This window comes from Mya arenaria, chromosome 1 (assembly GCF_026914265.1).
Source record: "Mya arenaria isolate MELC-2E11 chromosome 1, ASM2691426v1".
NCBI classification, from domain to species: domain Eukaryota; kingdom Metazoa; phylum Mollusca; class Bivalvia; order Myida; family Myidae; genus Mya; species Mya arenaria.
The window spans coordinates 56474347-56489839 of NC_069122.1; the positions used below are offsets into that span (position 1 = coordinate 56474347).

General features: G+C 35.5%; 1 protein-coding gene across 1 annotated transcript in view; it reads left to right on the plus strand.

Annotated features, from left to right (window-relative positions):
* The window catches only part of LOC128234782 (RNA-binding protein 33-like), a 32259-nt gene extending 21636 nt beyond the window's left edge, over positions 1–10623 (plus strand). The window contains exons 15-18 of the mRNA XM_052949303.1: positions 618–1195; positions 1552–1665; positions 1998–2086; positions 7353–10623. Of these exons, the coding sequence (XP_052805263.1) occupies positions 618–1195; positions 1552–1665; positions 1998–2086; positions 7353–7404 (833 nt within the window). The 3' untranslated portion in view covers positions 7405–10623. The remainder of the gene's footprint in view (positions 1–617; positions 1196–1551; positions 1666–1997; positions 2087–7352) is intronic.
* The last annotated feature ends 4870 nt before the right edge of the window (positions 10624–15493 follow it).

Consider the following 15493-nt stretch of genomic DNA (forward strand, 5'->3'; position numbering starts at 1 on the left):
TTTACCAAAACAATGTTATTTTAGCCCTATCAAAGGATCCCACCACCATTTCTGGAGTTCAATATTGGCATCTTTATTCAACATTAAAAAGTCAGAAGTTTAGTCAAGTAGCAGTGCTCCCAAAAAGCACATGCTCACAGATGACGTAATCAACAATATGGATGCCAACTGTCAAAATTTGTTTGTGAATTATTCAAAATTTATTCATTTATTGTAACAGATATGAAAAGAAAAAGTTCAAAAAATATGTTTCTAATGAATTTTGATATAATAAATGTGTTTTTCAACCTTAGGAACTAAATATTTATTGAAAGTTTCATATTGAGATATACGAAGAGATATTGTAAACAAAGAATACCGGAAGTGCTCTTTATGACCTAGATATTCGGACTTTTCGGATTACACCGGTAATAGGTAACCACCGGTATTTTGTACGTTGGGGATATGTATTATGCAAACTTGTTTAAAGTATTGTATAACCCAAATCATTTTTGAAGTTTTGTTTTTATACCTGTAGTTTGCTTTGCAAGTTTTACTAGAATATAATATGGTCATACATACACATTTCATGTAAATTCAGTGCTAGTTTTTATTCATGGATTGTATTTTTTTTGCAGGAAAAACAATAGAGGATATTGCCAAAACTGTTATGGATGATAGCAACGAAGAAACTAGTCAAGTTCAGAACATTCCAAATGTGACCTCTAGGGGTCGTGGTGCTAGAGGTCAAATGTCAAACAGGGGTCAGATTTCAAATAGAGGACAAAATGCAAATAGGGGTCAAATGTCAAATAGGGGTCATATATCCAATAATAGAGGGCAACTGTCAAATGTTGGAGATTTTAATCCAAACGAAGTTCAAACAATTAGTGTTCTAGGTCAAGGACAAAATACACCTGTGACATTGACAAGAGGACAGCCTAGAGGTCGTGGTAATTTTAGGGGTCAAGGTCGTGGACAAGCTAGATCTCAGATAAATTTCTCACAGTTGCAACAAGTGAAAATTGAAGAAAATGTAGACTTTGATGTGCAGTCGACAGTTCCTGTGAATGTCAATAGAACTGTGATAAGCTCCAGTAGGGATTTGACATTGGACGCAAAGGGTGATGCCTCCCAAGGTCAAGGTCAAAGAATTGTCAAAGCTGGGAACCAAAATAGAGTGGTGCTTGGCGGGGACGAATCTAGTCCAAAAAGGGTGAGTGTTAATTGCATTTATTTGAAGAAAGAAATCATGTTAATTGATTGTATTATATTTGTACATGAGCTTGGCTATAGGTAGGGAATTATATTGTATGAACATGTTACACATCTTCAAATTAGTTACTAGTAATATGAATTTGATAATTAAACAATTGCTAATGTTAAGGTATACAGTATATGATCATATCAATGTATTTCATGATGACTTTGGTAAAATGATATTTGTGAATTTAAATAGGAGAAAGATGTTCTTGTTTATTAGAATGTACATGAGTTTTGATTTTAAAGATACTGTGTGAGAATTTTTCTATGTAAGCATTGTATCCATAGCTTTCATAATAAATATTACAGAGAATAATTGTTGACTCCAAGCCGACTTCTGCCAGTATATCCATCAATGGCCTTTCAAAGAGTGCCAATCTTACCCAGATAAACTCACTTTGTGCCAAGTGCGGAACTGTGAAGGTAATTTCTATATTTTAAAAAACAAAATATATCACATTTTCCGAGTTATGGTAACTTTTATCTATACTTTGTCACAAGTTTACATTGACTTTAATATCTTAATTGCATCTTGACAACTGCATTGACTACTTCAATCAACTATGCACTAAGTGACAATAATGTATGACACATATTGCAACTAGAAAGGTTTTACCCCATCAGAGGCATATAGCCTTTGAAAAAGGTGCAATTATAGAGTTGTTATTTACAAACATCTTGTCAGATTTCATTTCAGAGGCAAGAATGTATGTATAATGGCCTGTATTTATTGTTACATTTAATTCTGTTTTAAGGTATTCAACTATTACACTGATGAAAGGAAGGTTGAGGTGAAATTTGCTAGTCCAATAGAGGCGGGCCTATTTCTGAAAAAATACCCAAGGTAAGTTCATTTTATATTTCATCTTAAAGAGTATTAGGATAGTTTGTATTTTAGTTAGAACCCTATTGTTTTGGCGGTCAGTAGGTCAGCGGCAACAGTCTTATCAAAACGTTTTGAGAGTTTCGCCTAAGACCATGAACATCATTGGTAGGTTGCTAAGGGCAGATGACCCCTATTTTTTGGAGGTCAGTAGGTCAGAGGCAACAGTCCTATGAAGAGAGTTTCGCCTAACCCTTGTTGAGAGTTTAGCCTAGGACCATGAAACATCATTGGTAGAATGCCCTTGCCCAGCAGATGGCCCCTATTTGTTTTGGAGACCAGTCTTATGAAATATTTAGCACAATAGATTTATAGTTTCGCCTAAGACTATGATACATTAGTGGTAGGCACAGAAGATGGCCCCTATTTGTTTTGGAGGTCAGAAGGTCAGGGTCGACAGTCTTATGAAATATTTAACACTATAAATTTAAAGTTTCGTCTAAGATTATGATACTTTTATCATCAGTTGTGGAGAAGCCATCAAAGTGCCCATGAACTTGAATATTACACTTTTGGCAATATAGGAGCATACTTATGCAATAGATAAAGAGGGATTGTTATGATACTTAATGTAAACTATAAAGTTTACATTTGGTGCCATATTTTCCCAAAGTCACAACCCTTTTTCTTTCGAGTAACATACCCACCTTTTGACTATGAAGTGTACTTGTTTTATGATAATACTAATAATTTTTAGCTCCACTGGCCGAAGGCCATGGAGCTTATGTCGTCACAGATTGTCCGTCGTGAGTGCGTGCGTGCGTGCGTGCATGCGTGCGTGCGTAAACTTTTACTTTAAACGACATCTCCTCTGAAACTGATAAGCGGATTTTGACAAAACTTCACAGGAATGTTCCTTTGGTGGTCCTTTACCAAAATTGCTCAAATGGTTCCGGTCCATTGCACAATATGGCCGCCAGAGCTAAAAATAGCAAAATCTTTAAACGACATTTCCTCTGAAACGGTTCGGCAGATTTTGATGAAACTTGACAGTAATGTTCCTTGGGTGGTCCTTTATTAAAATTGCTCAAATGGTTCTGGTTTATTGCACAATATGGCCGCCACAGCTAAAAATAGCAAAATCTTTAAACGACATCTCCTCTGAAACGGATAGGCAGATTTTGATGAAACTTGACAGAATTGTTCCTTGGGTGGTCCTTAACCAAAATTGCTCAAATGGTTCCGGTCCGCTGCACAACATGGCTGCCAGGGCAAAAAAAATAGAAAAACCTTTAAAGAACATCTTCTCAGAAACCGATGATCAGATTTTGATGAAACTTAACAGAAATGTTCCTTGGATGGTCCTTTATCAAATTTGCTTCAATGGTTTCGGTCCACTGCACAAGATGGCCCCTAGAGGTAAAAATAGAAAAACCTTGACAGAAATGTTACTTGGGTAGTCCTTAACCAAAATAGCCCGAACAGTTCTGGTCTGCTGCACAACATGGGCACCAGAGCTAAGAATAGAAAAAAACGTTAAACTACATCTTCTCAGAAACCGATTATCAGATTTTGATGAAACTTTACATAAATGTTCATCGGGATGCCCTTTAACCAAAATTGCCCAAATGGTTCCGGTCCGCTGCACAACATGGCTGCGAGAGTTAAAAATAGAAAAACCTTTAAGGACTTCTCGTCCGCAGTCTTCACGAAAAACATTTTAACCTACTAGCCAGTTGGACTAGCATAATGGCATATTTTACTAGTCCGAATGACAATCTAGTAGTCCGACTATTTTGCCACATTATAAAACTGTATGCTTGAGGTAAATACCTATTTCAATTGAGCAGCTTGCAGTTTGAGTAAACATTTCTTTATTATGATGCTCATGCAGTGATAGGGAGTGACATCCTTCTGTCAGGAATAGTGCTCCTTGTTTTTCAGAACCTATGGGTACTATGTAAAAACAAAAGGCATCTTGCTTGAATAGACTGTAATAATATCAACATGGTTAGAAAAGAAATGCCATGCTTTAATAGCTTTGATTACATTTTACTACTGAAAATCCTCCCTTTAATAGAAAAAAAAATAATGTCTTAATTTTTCACGTATAGCATCTTTAAATAATTTTTAAACAATAATAATTTATGAGTAAACATATAAGCATAAAGTTCTCACAAAAAGATCAATTTAAAAACCTTACATTTATACATAGGAAAGTATATATAGACTGAACATTAATTTTCGTTTTAAGTGACATTCTGAAAGTTTATGAAACAGCTATTTTTAGTAACTTAAATGGCCGAAAAGTGTAAGTGAAACACCAAGTCGATTCTATCTCGTCAGTTCTTGTTCAGGTTAGATATTTGCTTCATAATCTATTCAGATTAAATGTTAACCGATGATCAGATTTTGATGAAACTTGACAGAAATGTTCCTTGGGTGGTCGAAACTTGACAGAAATGTTCCTTGGGTGGTCATTAACCAAAATTTGTTAAATGGTTCCAGTCCACTGCACACCATGGCTGCCAGAGCTAAAAAATAAAAAAAACTTTATACGACTTGTCGTCGAAACCAATGACCTTTTTTCGATAAAACTTGACAGAAATGTTTGTTTGGTGCTCCTTTACTCAAATTGCCCAAATCATTTCGGTCCACTGCACAACATGGCAGCCAGAGCTATTAAAGTAAATTTTTTTTTTAAATAACTTCTCCTCAAAAATTGATGATTGTATTTCTATGAAACTTGACGAAAATGTTCGTTAGGTGGTCTTTGCTTGAACCTTTTGGCCAGTGGAGCACAGGCACTGATGTGCCTCTTGTTATATAATGTTGCGTGCAGGTGTATATGAGTATACATTGGTTTTCTTCATTTATACCTTGGGCTGATTAGTGGAGACTGATGCTGATGCCAACAAAAAACCCTTTGGCTTTAGAACAAAACTAAAAAATAAACTCAATTTTTCTCAAAGTCTCTATTTACTTCAAGTTCTGAAAATTAGGTCGACATGGAAATGGGTACTCTTGGCCTCTCAAAAAAGACACTAGTACAGATTTCTTCCCAGAAAACAGACCAAATCTTCTGCCATTAATATCTCTAGATAGCCATATTCACCATCATATTTAAGGATAGATTAGTATAAAAAATACATGTAAGCCACAGTAAGTGTTCTTTAGAAATACTCTACATTTCCACTTGAGCTTTCCTGATTAAAAACACAGCATGACAATATAATGATGAATATTGAATTAAAGCTGCACTCTCACAGTTTTACTATTTATACAACTTTTATGCCCCCCTTCGAAGAAGAGGGGTATATTGCTTTGCACATACCAGTCGGTCGGTCCGTTCGTCAGTCCGTCGGTAGACCAAAGCTTGTCCGAGTGATAACTCAACAATTCCTGGACGTATGGTCATCAAACTTGAAATGAAGATTGGGCCTGACAAGTAGATGACCCCTATTGATTTAAGGGCTCATCGGGTCAAAGGTCTAGGACACAGTGACCTTTAATGGTAAAATAATTTTAAAACTTGTCCGAGTGATAACTCTACAATGCCTAGACCTTTGGTCATCAAACTTAATATTGAAGTTGGGCCTGACCAGTAGATGACCCCTATTGTTTTTTTGGGTCATCATGCCAAAGGTCAAGGTCACAGTGACCTTGAATGGTAAAAGGTCCGAGTGGTAACTCAACAATGCCTGCACCCATGGCCCTCATAATTGACTTGGAGTTTGGGCCTGACCAGTAGATGGCCCCTATTGTTTTGGGGGGTCATCGGGCCAAAGGTCAAGGTCACAGTGACCTTGAATGGTAAAAGGTTTTCCATGTGATAACTCGACAATGCCTGCACCCATGGCCCTCAAACTTGAATTGGAGGTTGGGCCTGACCAGTAGCTGACCCCTATCGATTTTGGGGGTCATCGGGCCAAAGGTCAAGGTCACAGGGACCTTGAATGGTAAAAGATTTTCCATGTGATAACTCGACAATGCCTGCACCTATGGCCCTCAAACTTGACTTGGAGGTTGGGCCTGACCAGTAGATGACCCCTATTGTTTTCGGGGGTCATCAGGTCAAAGATCAAGGTCGAAGTGACCTTGAATGGTAAAAGGTTGTCCGAGTGATAACTCGACAATGCCTGCACCCATGGCCATCAAACTTGACTTGTAGGTTGGGCCTGACCAGTAGATGGCCCCTTTTGATTTTAGGGGTTATTTGGCCAAGGGTCAAGGTCAAAGTGACTTTGAACGATATAAGGTTGTCCGAGTGATAACTCACAATGCCTGCACCCATGGCCCTCAAACTTGACAAGGAAGTTGGGCCTGACCAGGAGATGACCCTTATTGATTTTAGGAGTCATTGGGTCAAAGGTTCACAGTGACCTTGAATGCGAAAATGTTTCAAGAGATAATTCGACAATGCCTGCACCCATGGCCCTCAAACTTGACTTGGAGTTGTGTCTGACCTGAAGCCCTTATGCTTTAAGGGGTCATCGGGTCAAAGATCAAGGTTACAGTGACCTTGAACGAAAAAAGCTTGTCTCTGTGATAACTTGTCAATGCCTGCACCCATGGCCCTCAAACTTGACATTTAGATATTTGGTGACCAGCTGATCACGCCTTGAGGTCATAGAGTCAAAGGTCATGGTCATAATTTACTCATAACACACTCTATCCTCAAACTTTGAATGGTCATAATCTTAAAACTGCCTCAACGGCATCCAATGTCAGTGACAAATCAGCTGTCATTTTGGTCCATGCATATTTCATTCAATTGTCCATATAATCCTGACAACCTGGCGCTCAGGGGTAGAGGGGGGGGGGGGCATAATGTTTGACAAACATCTCTTGTTTATATCTTGTTTTGAAAAGTGCAAATTTTTGCGAAAATATCTGCAAACCAATGATATAAAATTGCTGACAAAAAATCAGATTGTAGATTTTTATATTTCCGTTCGAAAATAAAGTTTTATGGTTTAAGACAAATGCATAAAACATCAATTTTTTTACTTAAATATAAAAATCTGCAATCTAATTTTTGATGAACAGTCTTATATAACTGGTTTCTATGGATTTTTGCAAAAATTGGCTTGTTCCATGACAAGTAATAAAAAAGTTGTCAAAACATTAAATCTGTGTGAGTGCAGCTTTAATTTTTTTTTTCAATTTTCTCATTTCTTAAAGCTCAGACAACCTCATAACACCTAATTTAAAAACATGTTATGAGGGATATATAAACCCTTCTATTATAATTGTCTTAAATCATATTGTATTTTTCTATTTTCAGGGTGATGGTTGACATGAGCGTTTTGACGTGTGTTTCCATTCCTGAAATTTGAAGTTGTTTCCCTCAGGTCATCATGTGAAGAAGTATTAGAGTTTTACCATTTCTGAAATAGACATAGGATGGAGAAAAGCCGCAGGGATTTAGAAATAATGTCAGAATACTTCACCCTGGACACATGTAAAAGCATTAAGAGTGTTCATAGGAATCCTCGGATCAAAGTGATTGTATATTGAAGGAAAGGTGTGGTAAAAGGAACTCTAGACAGTGGATGAGAGTTATCAATGGATGGTCCATTTCTGGTATTCTCATGCTCCAGGATAGTTAGTTAAGGTAGATTGGTTAAAAGAGTTGCATAGAAGTTCTTAGAGGGGGGTTGTAGATGAAAGAGTGTCGTTGAGTCAAAAAATAAACTGTCTAATGCAGGGTGATCAACATATGCTCGATATGAACATGGAGCAAGGGATAACTGTCCGGAAAAGGATGTTCAAAATATGCTTGATTTTCCAGGAAATCTGTGAAGTGTATATAACTTTTCACAGAATAAAGATAAGACATTTGCTGGGAACTTCATAGTTTCCAGATTTGAAATGGAAAAGTTCACAAGATCACAAGATAGACTTTTCAGATGTTAAATCACTTTAAATCTTGTTGACTTTATAGAATTTCTCAGAGAAATATTGGGTATATATATATTTATATATTTATGGATATTCTTGAAGAAATGTCAGAAACCTATTGAATCTTTCATTAGCACACTTATGATTTGAAGCACTTATCTTACTTGTACTTTGCATTATATTTGTTATGGAAGATACCAAAATGCTAGAGGGAAATGTGTACATGTATATTCACTATTATGTTTAAAAGTTGGTAGAGAAACCTGTGATGTTTCAAGACATAAGAAAGCTGCTAAACAGAAGTACAACATTAAAAAAGTAGTCAAAACATCTGATAGAGATATGTGTTTAAAAAAGTTTGATACAAGATACTTATCGGCTGCATTCATAAAGCATCTGAAGTTGAATTTTTCACTTTGAAGAAAATTGTCCTATTTTCTAAGCTGATTTTTATGATAACTAACAATGTCTGTTTTGTAAAGATATGAACACATGCAAGGCTTCGGTCTTAATTGTGAATTAATATGAATACATTTAATGAAAAGTGGTGGGGATTTAATATGAACATTGTCAAAAACAGTGGACATTTTCACTAGAGGCTGAATTTTTACACCAACATGCTTCATGAATACAACCCTGATGTGCGTATAACCTGCCTGTATGGCAGTTTTCACTCACCATGTACTGATTTAAAGCTGTACATGCTTGTACATGATCATTATATTCAGTGACAAACATTGTTTGCTGTTTAGTGTAGTGTCAGATGTTGTAACATCTTGTGCACTGAAGCAGTACAAATGTCATGTATGTTATATTGAACTAAGGCAGTATTCAACTATGTAGACAGAAAAATGGTCTGTGCTTAAACTAATTAATTGGATACTAAACATGTACAATTTCGTTGTGTGTATGTGTTAATAGCTTAAGAAAGAAGATACTTGTTCAACAGTTGCATGCCCTTGACAACTCAAATATGCTGTTAAGAGTATTATTGCTGTGTTATATGTTTGACAGTTATGTCTGCTACCTAGTTTAATGGACACATTGCTCTCAATTAAGAATGATAAACTTTGTGCTATGTTGGCATTGTTCTGCCTATGACATTGTATACTATTGGATGAATTGTAAATATGGATAGAATATTTGACAACATATAAATATCCGTTAAACATGTGCATATAAGTCATATGAAATAGAATGAGAGATATTGCCCTCTTGTGTAGGGTCAGAGAATAATCTGAAAGAAAGGGTTGTGTTATTTTATTAATACAAGAATAAAGAATTGTTTTGTGCTCTAGATGCTTTTAACTGTAGAACATATGCTCTTCATGCTGTGTTTCCCTTTCATAATATAGATACATTCATACATTACATTCAAGGACTGTGTGTAGTTGTTAAGATTTCATAAATGAGAGTTTATTTCTGATCAGGGCCCATGTTCACATGAAGTCTCCAGCCTCTAGTCTGAATTAAACCTCTCAAATTGTATTTTTTATATAACTGTACCCAACTTCCTTTTTAGCATAGAATAGATTGTGAAAATTCTGATTCGTAACCATTTTGAAGGTATCCCTATTATTCACACAGATTGTGTAAAAATAAAGCAATATCAATGACAATTTGTCATGTAGACACTTGGATTCTGACTCGGGACTGCCAAGATAATGGGCCCTGGTGTAAAAATGTGAATTGTTAATTAGTGTTTAAAATTTTAATTTAATTGGTTAATTAGTATTCAATCATATGTTTTGTGTTCATGTTAATTTAAGGAAGTGAATATTATACCTATATTCTTTTATAAATCATGAATAAACCACTGTTCATGTTATGTTTATAGATGTCATTTAAATCAAACATGAGAAAAATGAAATTATGGCATATGTTAGTGTATTTCTCAACAATTATGTTCTATTATGACTGTTATACTTCTTAAGAAAGTTATAATTCTGGGTTATTATATAGAAATATTTGTGAGGTCTTTTGTAGCTTATTATATTTGTAGGTAGTTATTTTTCCTGCATTTACTTTTCATTTTGGATGCATAATTCACAGACGTGAAAATGAAAACAATCTTGTTTAAGCTCATTCTCAGTACCAAGGCTAGATATAACCATTGAACACCCTGGGCAAAAGCACTGCAGAAACCTCGTTCTCATGAATAATAATGAGGTGAAATCTTGATGTTTGATTGGATGTCTGAGACACACCTCTGGCAATACAGAAATACACAATGTATTCTGAAGAGTAATAGGAATATCATAGCATGGGCTCAGATTAGGGTTTTAGCTTATCTATTCAAATAATTAAAAAGGGCTAAAAATTAAAGAGGGCTCATACTTTCTAGTGCCACCATCCCTGTTGCAGCTTGGTTAAGGTTTTGTATCTAAGCCCCTGCCATGCATCTATCTTTGTTACATTTCATGGGAATGATTCAGTGTGTTATGATTCAACTGGCCCGTTATCTCAGATTTTGTTAAATCCAGTATAGCATCACCAAGCTCATCACACTATTTTTGTGTTGGTATAAATTGTGTTATATTCTCTTTTTCATGAGTTTTAAGACTTTTTAAAGAAAATTACATGTATACCTAAGACAATCAAGATAAACCATTTTTAACCAGGTTTTTAATGAATACCAGGTTATTAGAATGAGGTTGTCGTTGGGCGGGCGGGCGGTTTTCAAACATTGGTTTCTGTTCAATAACTTTAGTTAGCATTGATATATACTGATGAAACTTGGTGTGTAAGTAGCTTATGGGAAGAGCTAGCTTGGGATTGCTTTTGAGGGGGGGGGAGGGGGGGCTAAGGTCAAGGTCACTGTTACTAAAAATAGAAAAATGGTTTCTGCCCAATAACTTTAGTTAGCATTGATAGATATTGACGAAACTTGGCTTCTAGTTGTTTTGTAAAATGAAGTTTTTAGTTAATTCTTTGAAAATACACTAACAAACAATCATTTATCAAACTAAATTATATTTAGTGTGTTAGTTTTTCGGTACACAAATATGTGAATGTTTGAAACACAGTACCCAGTATAATTTTGGTATCATTGACTAGATTTTATGCGCAGAAAAGTATGGACAAAAGTAAAGTATTATTTCATACCAAGTTTTAAGTAAAAAAAGAGCAAACATACAAAATGAAATAATATTATGTATAATATATCTTTGGTTATTTATGTTACATACTTAAATTCATCAAGCAATTATCTTTCAATTGATACCAACCATAAATAGTGTCACATGGTATCAGCAGTTTACATTATTTGGGAAAACCCACAGGAAAACGAATGCTTTGGTAAAATTTTGCAGCCATGCCTAATCCTTGATTTATATCTTCATCGTGGATGGTAAAGGTGTTACAAGATATGTTACCTTTTATGCAACGTAAAGTACATTGTTGCCCTTATGACTGTATGTTTGTTGAATTTGGTTGAACTTTGAAAATACATTGGCGTAGGGCTAAAGTTCACAGATCTTCCTGATTAAGAATAACATCGATCCACTTGTAATCACCATGGGACGTATTCATAAAACCTCTAGAGTCTATGAAGAGTTTATTTTTCAACTAACATTGCCCTTTTCGCATTTGAATTCAATGACAATAGCTATATATTTGTACACCAAAAATGTTATCTATTTGTAAAAAATGGTGGTAATAACAAATGAGTACAAATATGTTTTAATAAATTTGACAAGAACTAGAAAGGACTTTTAATGATCGTTGTCAACAATTTTGAAGTTTCTCACTAAGATGTTTTATGAATACGACCCCAGAGATTTTCATTCTTTTAAAATTATATCTGAATATATCCATGCTGAAACTGAGCACAGGAACTATTTTTTTGGTTATTGCCTGTATTTAATTTAGAGATACTATAGTGTTTGTTATGTGTTGGTCCTAATTTGATAAATATAATAGATTTACATTGTGAACAAGGCTACCTTTGTTTAAAACATACTGATGGCATTGTTCTGACTATGCTGTCTTTTTGTTCTCAGAGAATATCGGTAGAAAAGTAATGATAAATCAGATGTCAAATTCCATTTTATTAATAACTATTGCACTACTTTTCCTGCTAAGAAAATGCCTTTAACAGATGTATTTAGACCATGTTTGCAGTGGTAGACAACTGAATTACCGGTAGTTTCATACCTGGCACAAAATTCATAAAGATTGATGCTTAAAAAACGTATTAATTTTAATGCATTATCATGTTGAATTCATTTGACTTTAATGATTAAAACAAAAAAAGTTTATAATTTATGTACGGATATAAAATAATTAATACAACCTAATGTATTAAAATGAATACGGTTTTGTAGATCTAGACTATCTGTCTTTAAGTAAGATGTTTAATGATTTGATTTTATTAGCCATTAAGTTACTAACTTTTATCTTACAAAACCATAAATATTATAATGTATCATGGATATATGAAATAGTATGACCTTTAAGTGTCAGAACTCCTTAAAGGAGAATATTATGCATTTTATACTCACATGGAAATAGTGTGCCGAACAATCTCGAGAAATTGGGGCCTAGTGCTGGCAACAGTTATTACAAAAGTATTGCATGTTGTTTTCTCGTTTAATATTTATTCGAAATATTAGAAATAAGTCTTGACCCACTAGCTTTCTTAAAAAGTGAAAACATACATTTCTACTGATTACAATATGCAAATTCATTTGCTGAATGTACCGTATGATGTTTATATAGTTATGATATTTTATTCGAAAAAAAAGTTTCACTAGAGGTTGAATACAATTATTTCTTTGCTTATAATTTGTATGGCTTAAAACTTCATGGCGTACAGGGTATTTTTGATAACCCTAAAACATAGTGCATGTTCAACCTTTAGTGAAGAGTTTATTAATTTGCAATCTATATATTATTCTACATATACTATGGGGAATGGATTCAATTATTAAGATTTCAAATGAAGTGATAACATGTTTATGCATCAAGTGAAATACAATACTACAGAATAGATATACATGACATATCATTTAGTGTGAATAACTACAATGTGAAATTATACTGTAGTATATCAAGATTTGTGCCCCTTAGGCTTAGTAAACGTTATAAGATAAAGTAGTCAACACTAGGTACACATTTTGAAGGGATAAATCAAATCCTGCATTGAAAGTTCGATCTTGACACAGACATTATTTCGTGTGGACCGATCTTGACACAAACATTGTTTTGTGTGGACCGATCTTGACACATACTTGACACATACTTTGTTTTGCGAAGACCGATCCTGACACATACATTGTTTTGTGTGCACTGATCTTGACACATACATTGTTTTGTGTGGACCGATGCTGACACATACATTGTTTTGTGTGGACCGATCTTGACACATTCATTGTTTTGTGTCGACTGCTCTTGACACATACATTGTTTTGTGTGGACTGATCTTGACACATACATTGTTTTGTGTGGACTGATCTTGACACAAACATTGTTTTGAATGGACCGATCTTGACACATACATTGTTTTGTGTGGACCGATCTTGACACATACATTGTTTTGTGTGGACCGATGCTGACACATACATTGTTTTGTGTGGACTGATCTTGACACTTACATTGTTTTGTATGGACCGATCTTGTCACATACATTGTTTTGTGTGGACTGATATTGACACATACATGGTTTTGTGTGGACCGATCTTGACACATACATTGTTTTGTGTGGACCGATACTGACACCGATACTGACACATACATTGTTTTGTGTGGACTGATCTTGACACATACATTGTTTTGTGTGGACTGATCTTGACACATACATGGTTTTGTGTGGACCGATACTGACTCATACATTGTTTTGTGAGGACTGATCTTGACACATACATGGTTTTGTGTGGACTGATCTTGACACATACATTGTTTTGTGTGGACTGATCTTGACACAAACATTGTTTTGAATGGACCGATCTTGACACATACATTGTTTTGTGTGGACCGATCTTGACACATACATTGTTTTGTGTGGACCGATCTTGACACATACATTGTTTTGTGTGGACCGATACTGACACATACATTGTTTTGTTTGGACCGATCTTGACACATACATTGTTTTGTGTGGACCGATCTTGACACAAACATTGTTTTGTGTGGACTGATCTTGACACATACATTGTTTTGTGTGGACCGATAGTGACACATACATTGTTTTGTGTGGACTGATCTTGACACATACATTGTTTTGTGTGGACCGATGCTGACACATACATTGTTTTGTGTGGACCGATGCTGACACATACATTGTTTTGTGTGGACCGATCTTGACACATACATTGTTTTGTGTGGGCCGATCTTGACACATACATTGTTTTGTGTGGACCGATACTGACACATACATTGTTTTGTGTGGACTGATCTTGACACATACATGGTTTTGTGTGGACCGATACTGACTCATACATTGTTTTGTGTGGACTGATCTTGACACATACATTGTTTTGTGTGGACTGATCTTGACACATACATGGATTTGTGTGGACCGATACTGACTCATACATTGTTTTGTGTGGACTGATCTTGACACATACATTGTTTTGTGTGGACTGATCTTGACACATACATGGTTTTGTGTGGACCGATACTGACTCATACATTGTTTTGTGTGGACCGATCTTGACACATACATTGTTTTGTGTGGACCGATCTTGACACATACATTGTTTTGTGTGGACCGATGCTGACACATGCATTGTTTTGTGTGGACCGATCTTGACACATACATTGTTTTGTGTGGACCGATCTTGACACATACATTGTTTTGTGTGGACTGATCTTGACACAAACATGGTTTTGTGTGGACTGATCTTGACACATACATTGTTTTGTGTGGACTGATCTTGACACAAACATTGTTTTGAATGGACCGATCTTGACACATACATTGTTTTGTGTGGACCGATCTTGACACATACATTATTTTGTGTGGACCGATCTTGACACATACATGGTTTTGTGTGGACCGATCTTGACACATACATTGTTTTGTGTGGACCGATCTTGACACATACATTGTTTTGTGTGGACTGATCTTGACACAAACATGGTTTTGTGTGGACTGATCTTGACACATGCATTGTTTTGTGTGGACTGATCTTGACACAAACATTGTTTTGAATGGACCGATCTTGACACATACATTGTTTTGTGTCGACCGATCTTGACACATACATTGTTTTGTGTGGACCGATCTTGACACATACATGGTTTTGTGTGGACCGATCTTGACACATACATGGTTTTGTGTGGACCGATCTTGACACATACATTGTTTTGTGTGGACCGATCTTGACACATACTTGGTTTTGTGTGGACCGATCTTGACACATACATGGTTTTGTGTGGACCGATCTTGACACATACAGTGTTTTGTGTGGATCGATCTTGACACATACATGGTTTAATGTGGACCGATCTTGACACAAACATGGTTTTATGTGGACCGATCTTGACACATACATGGTTTTGTGTGGACCGATCTTGACACAT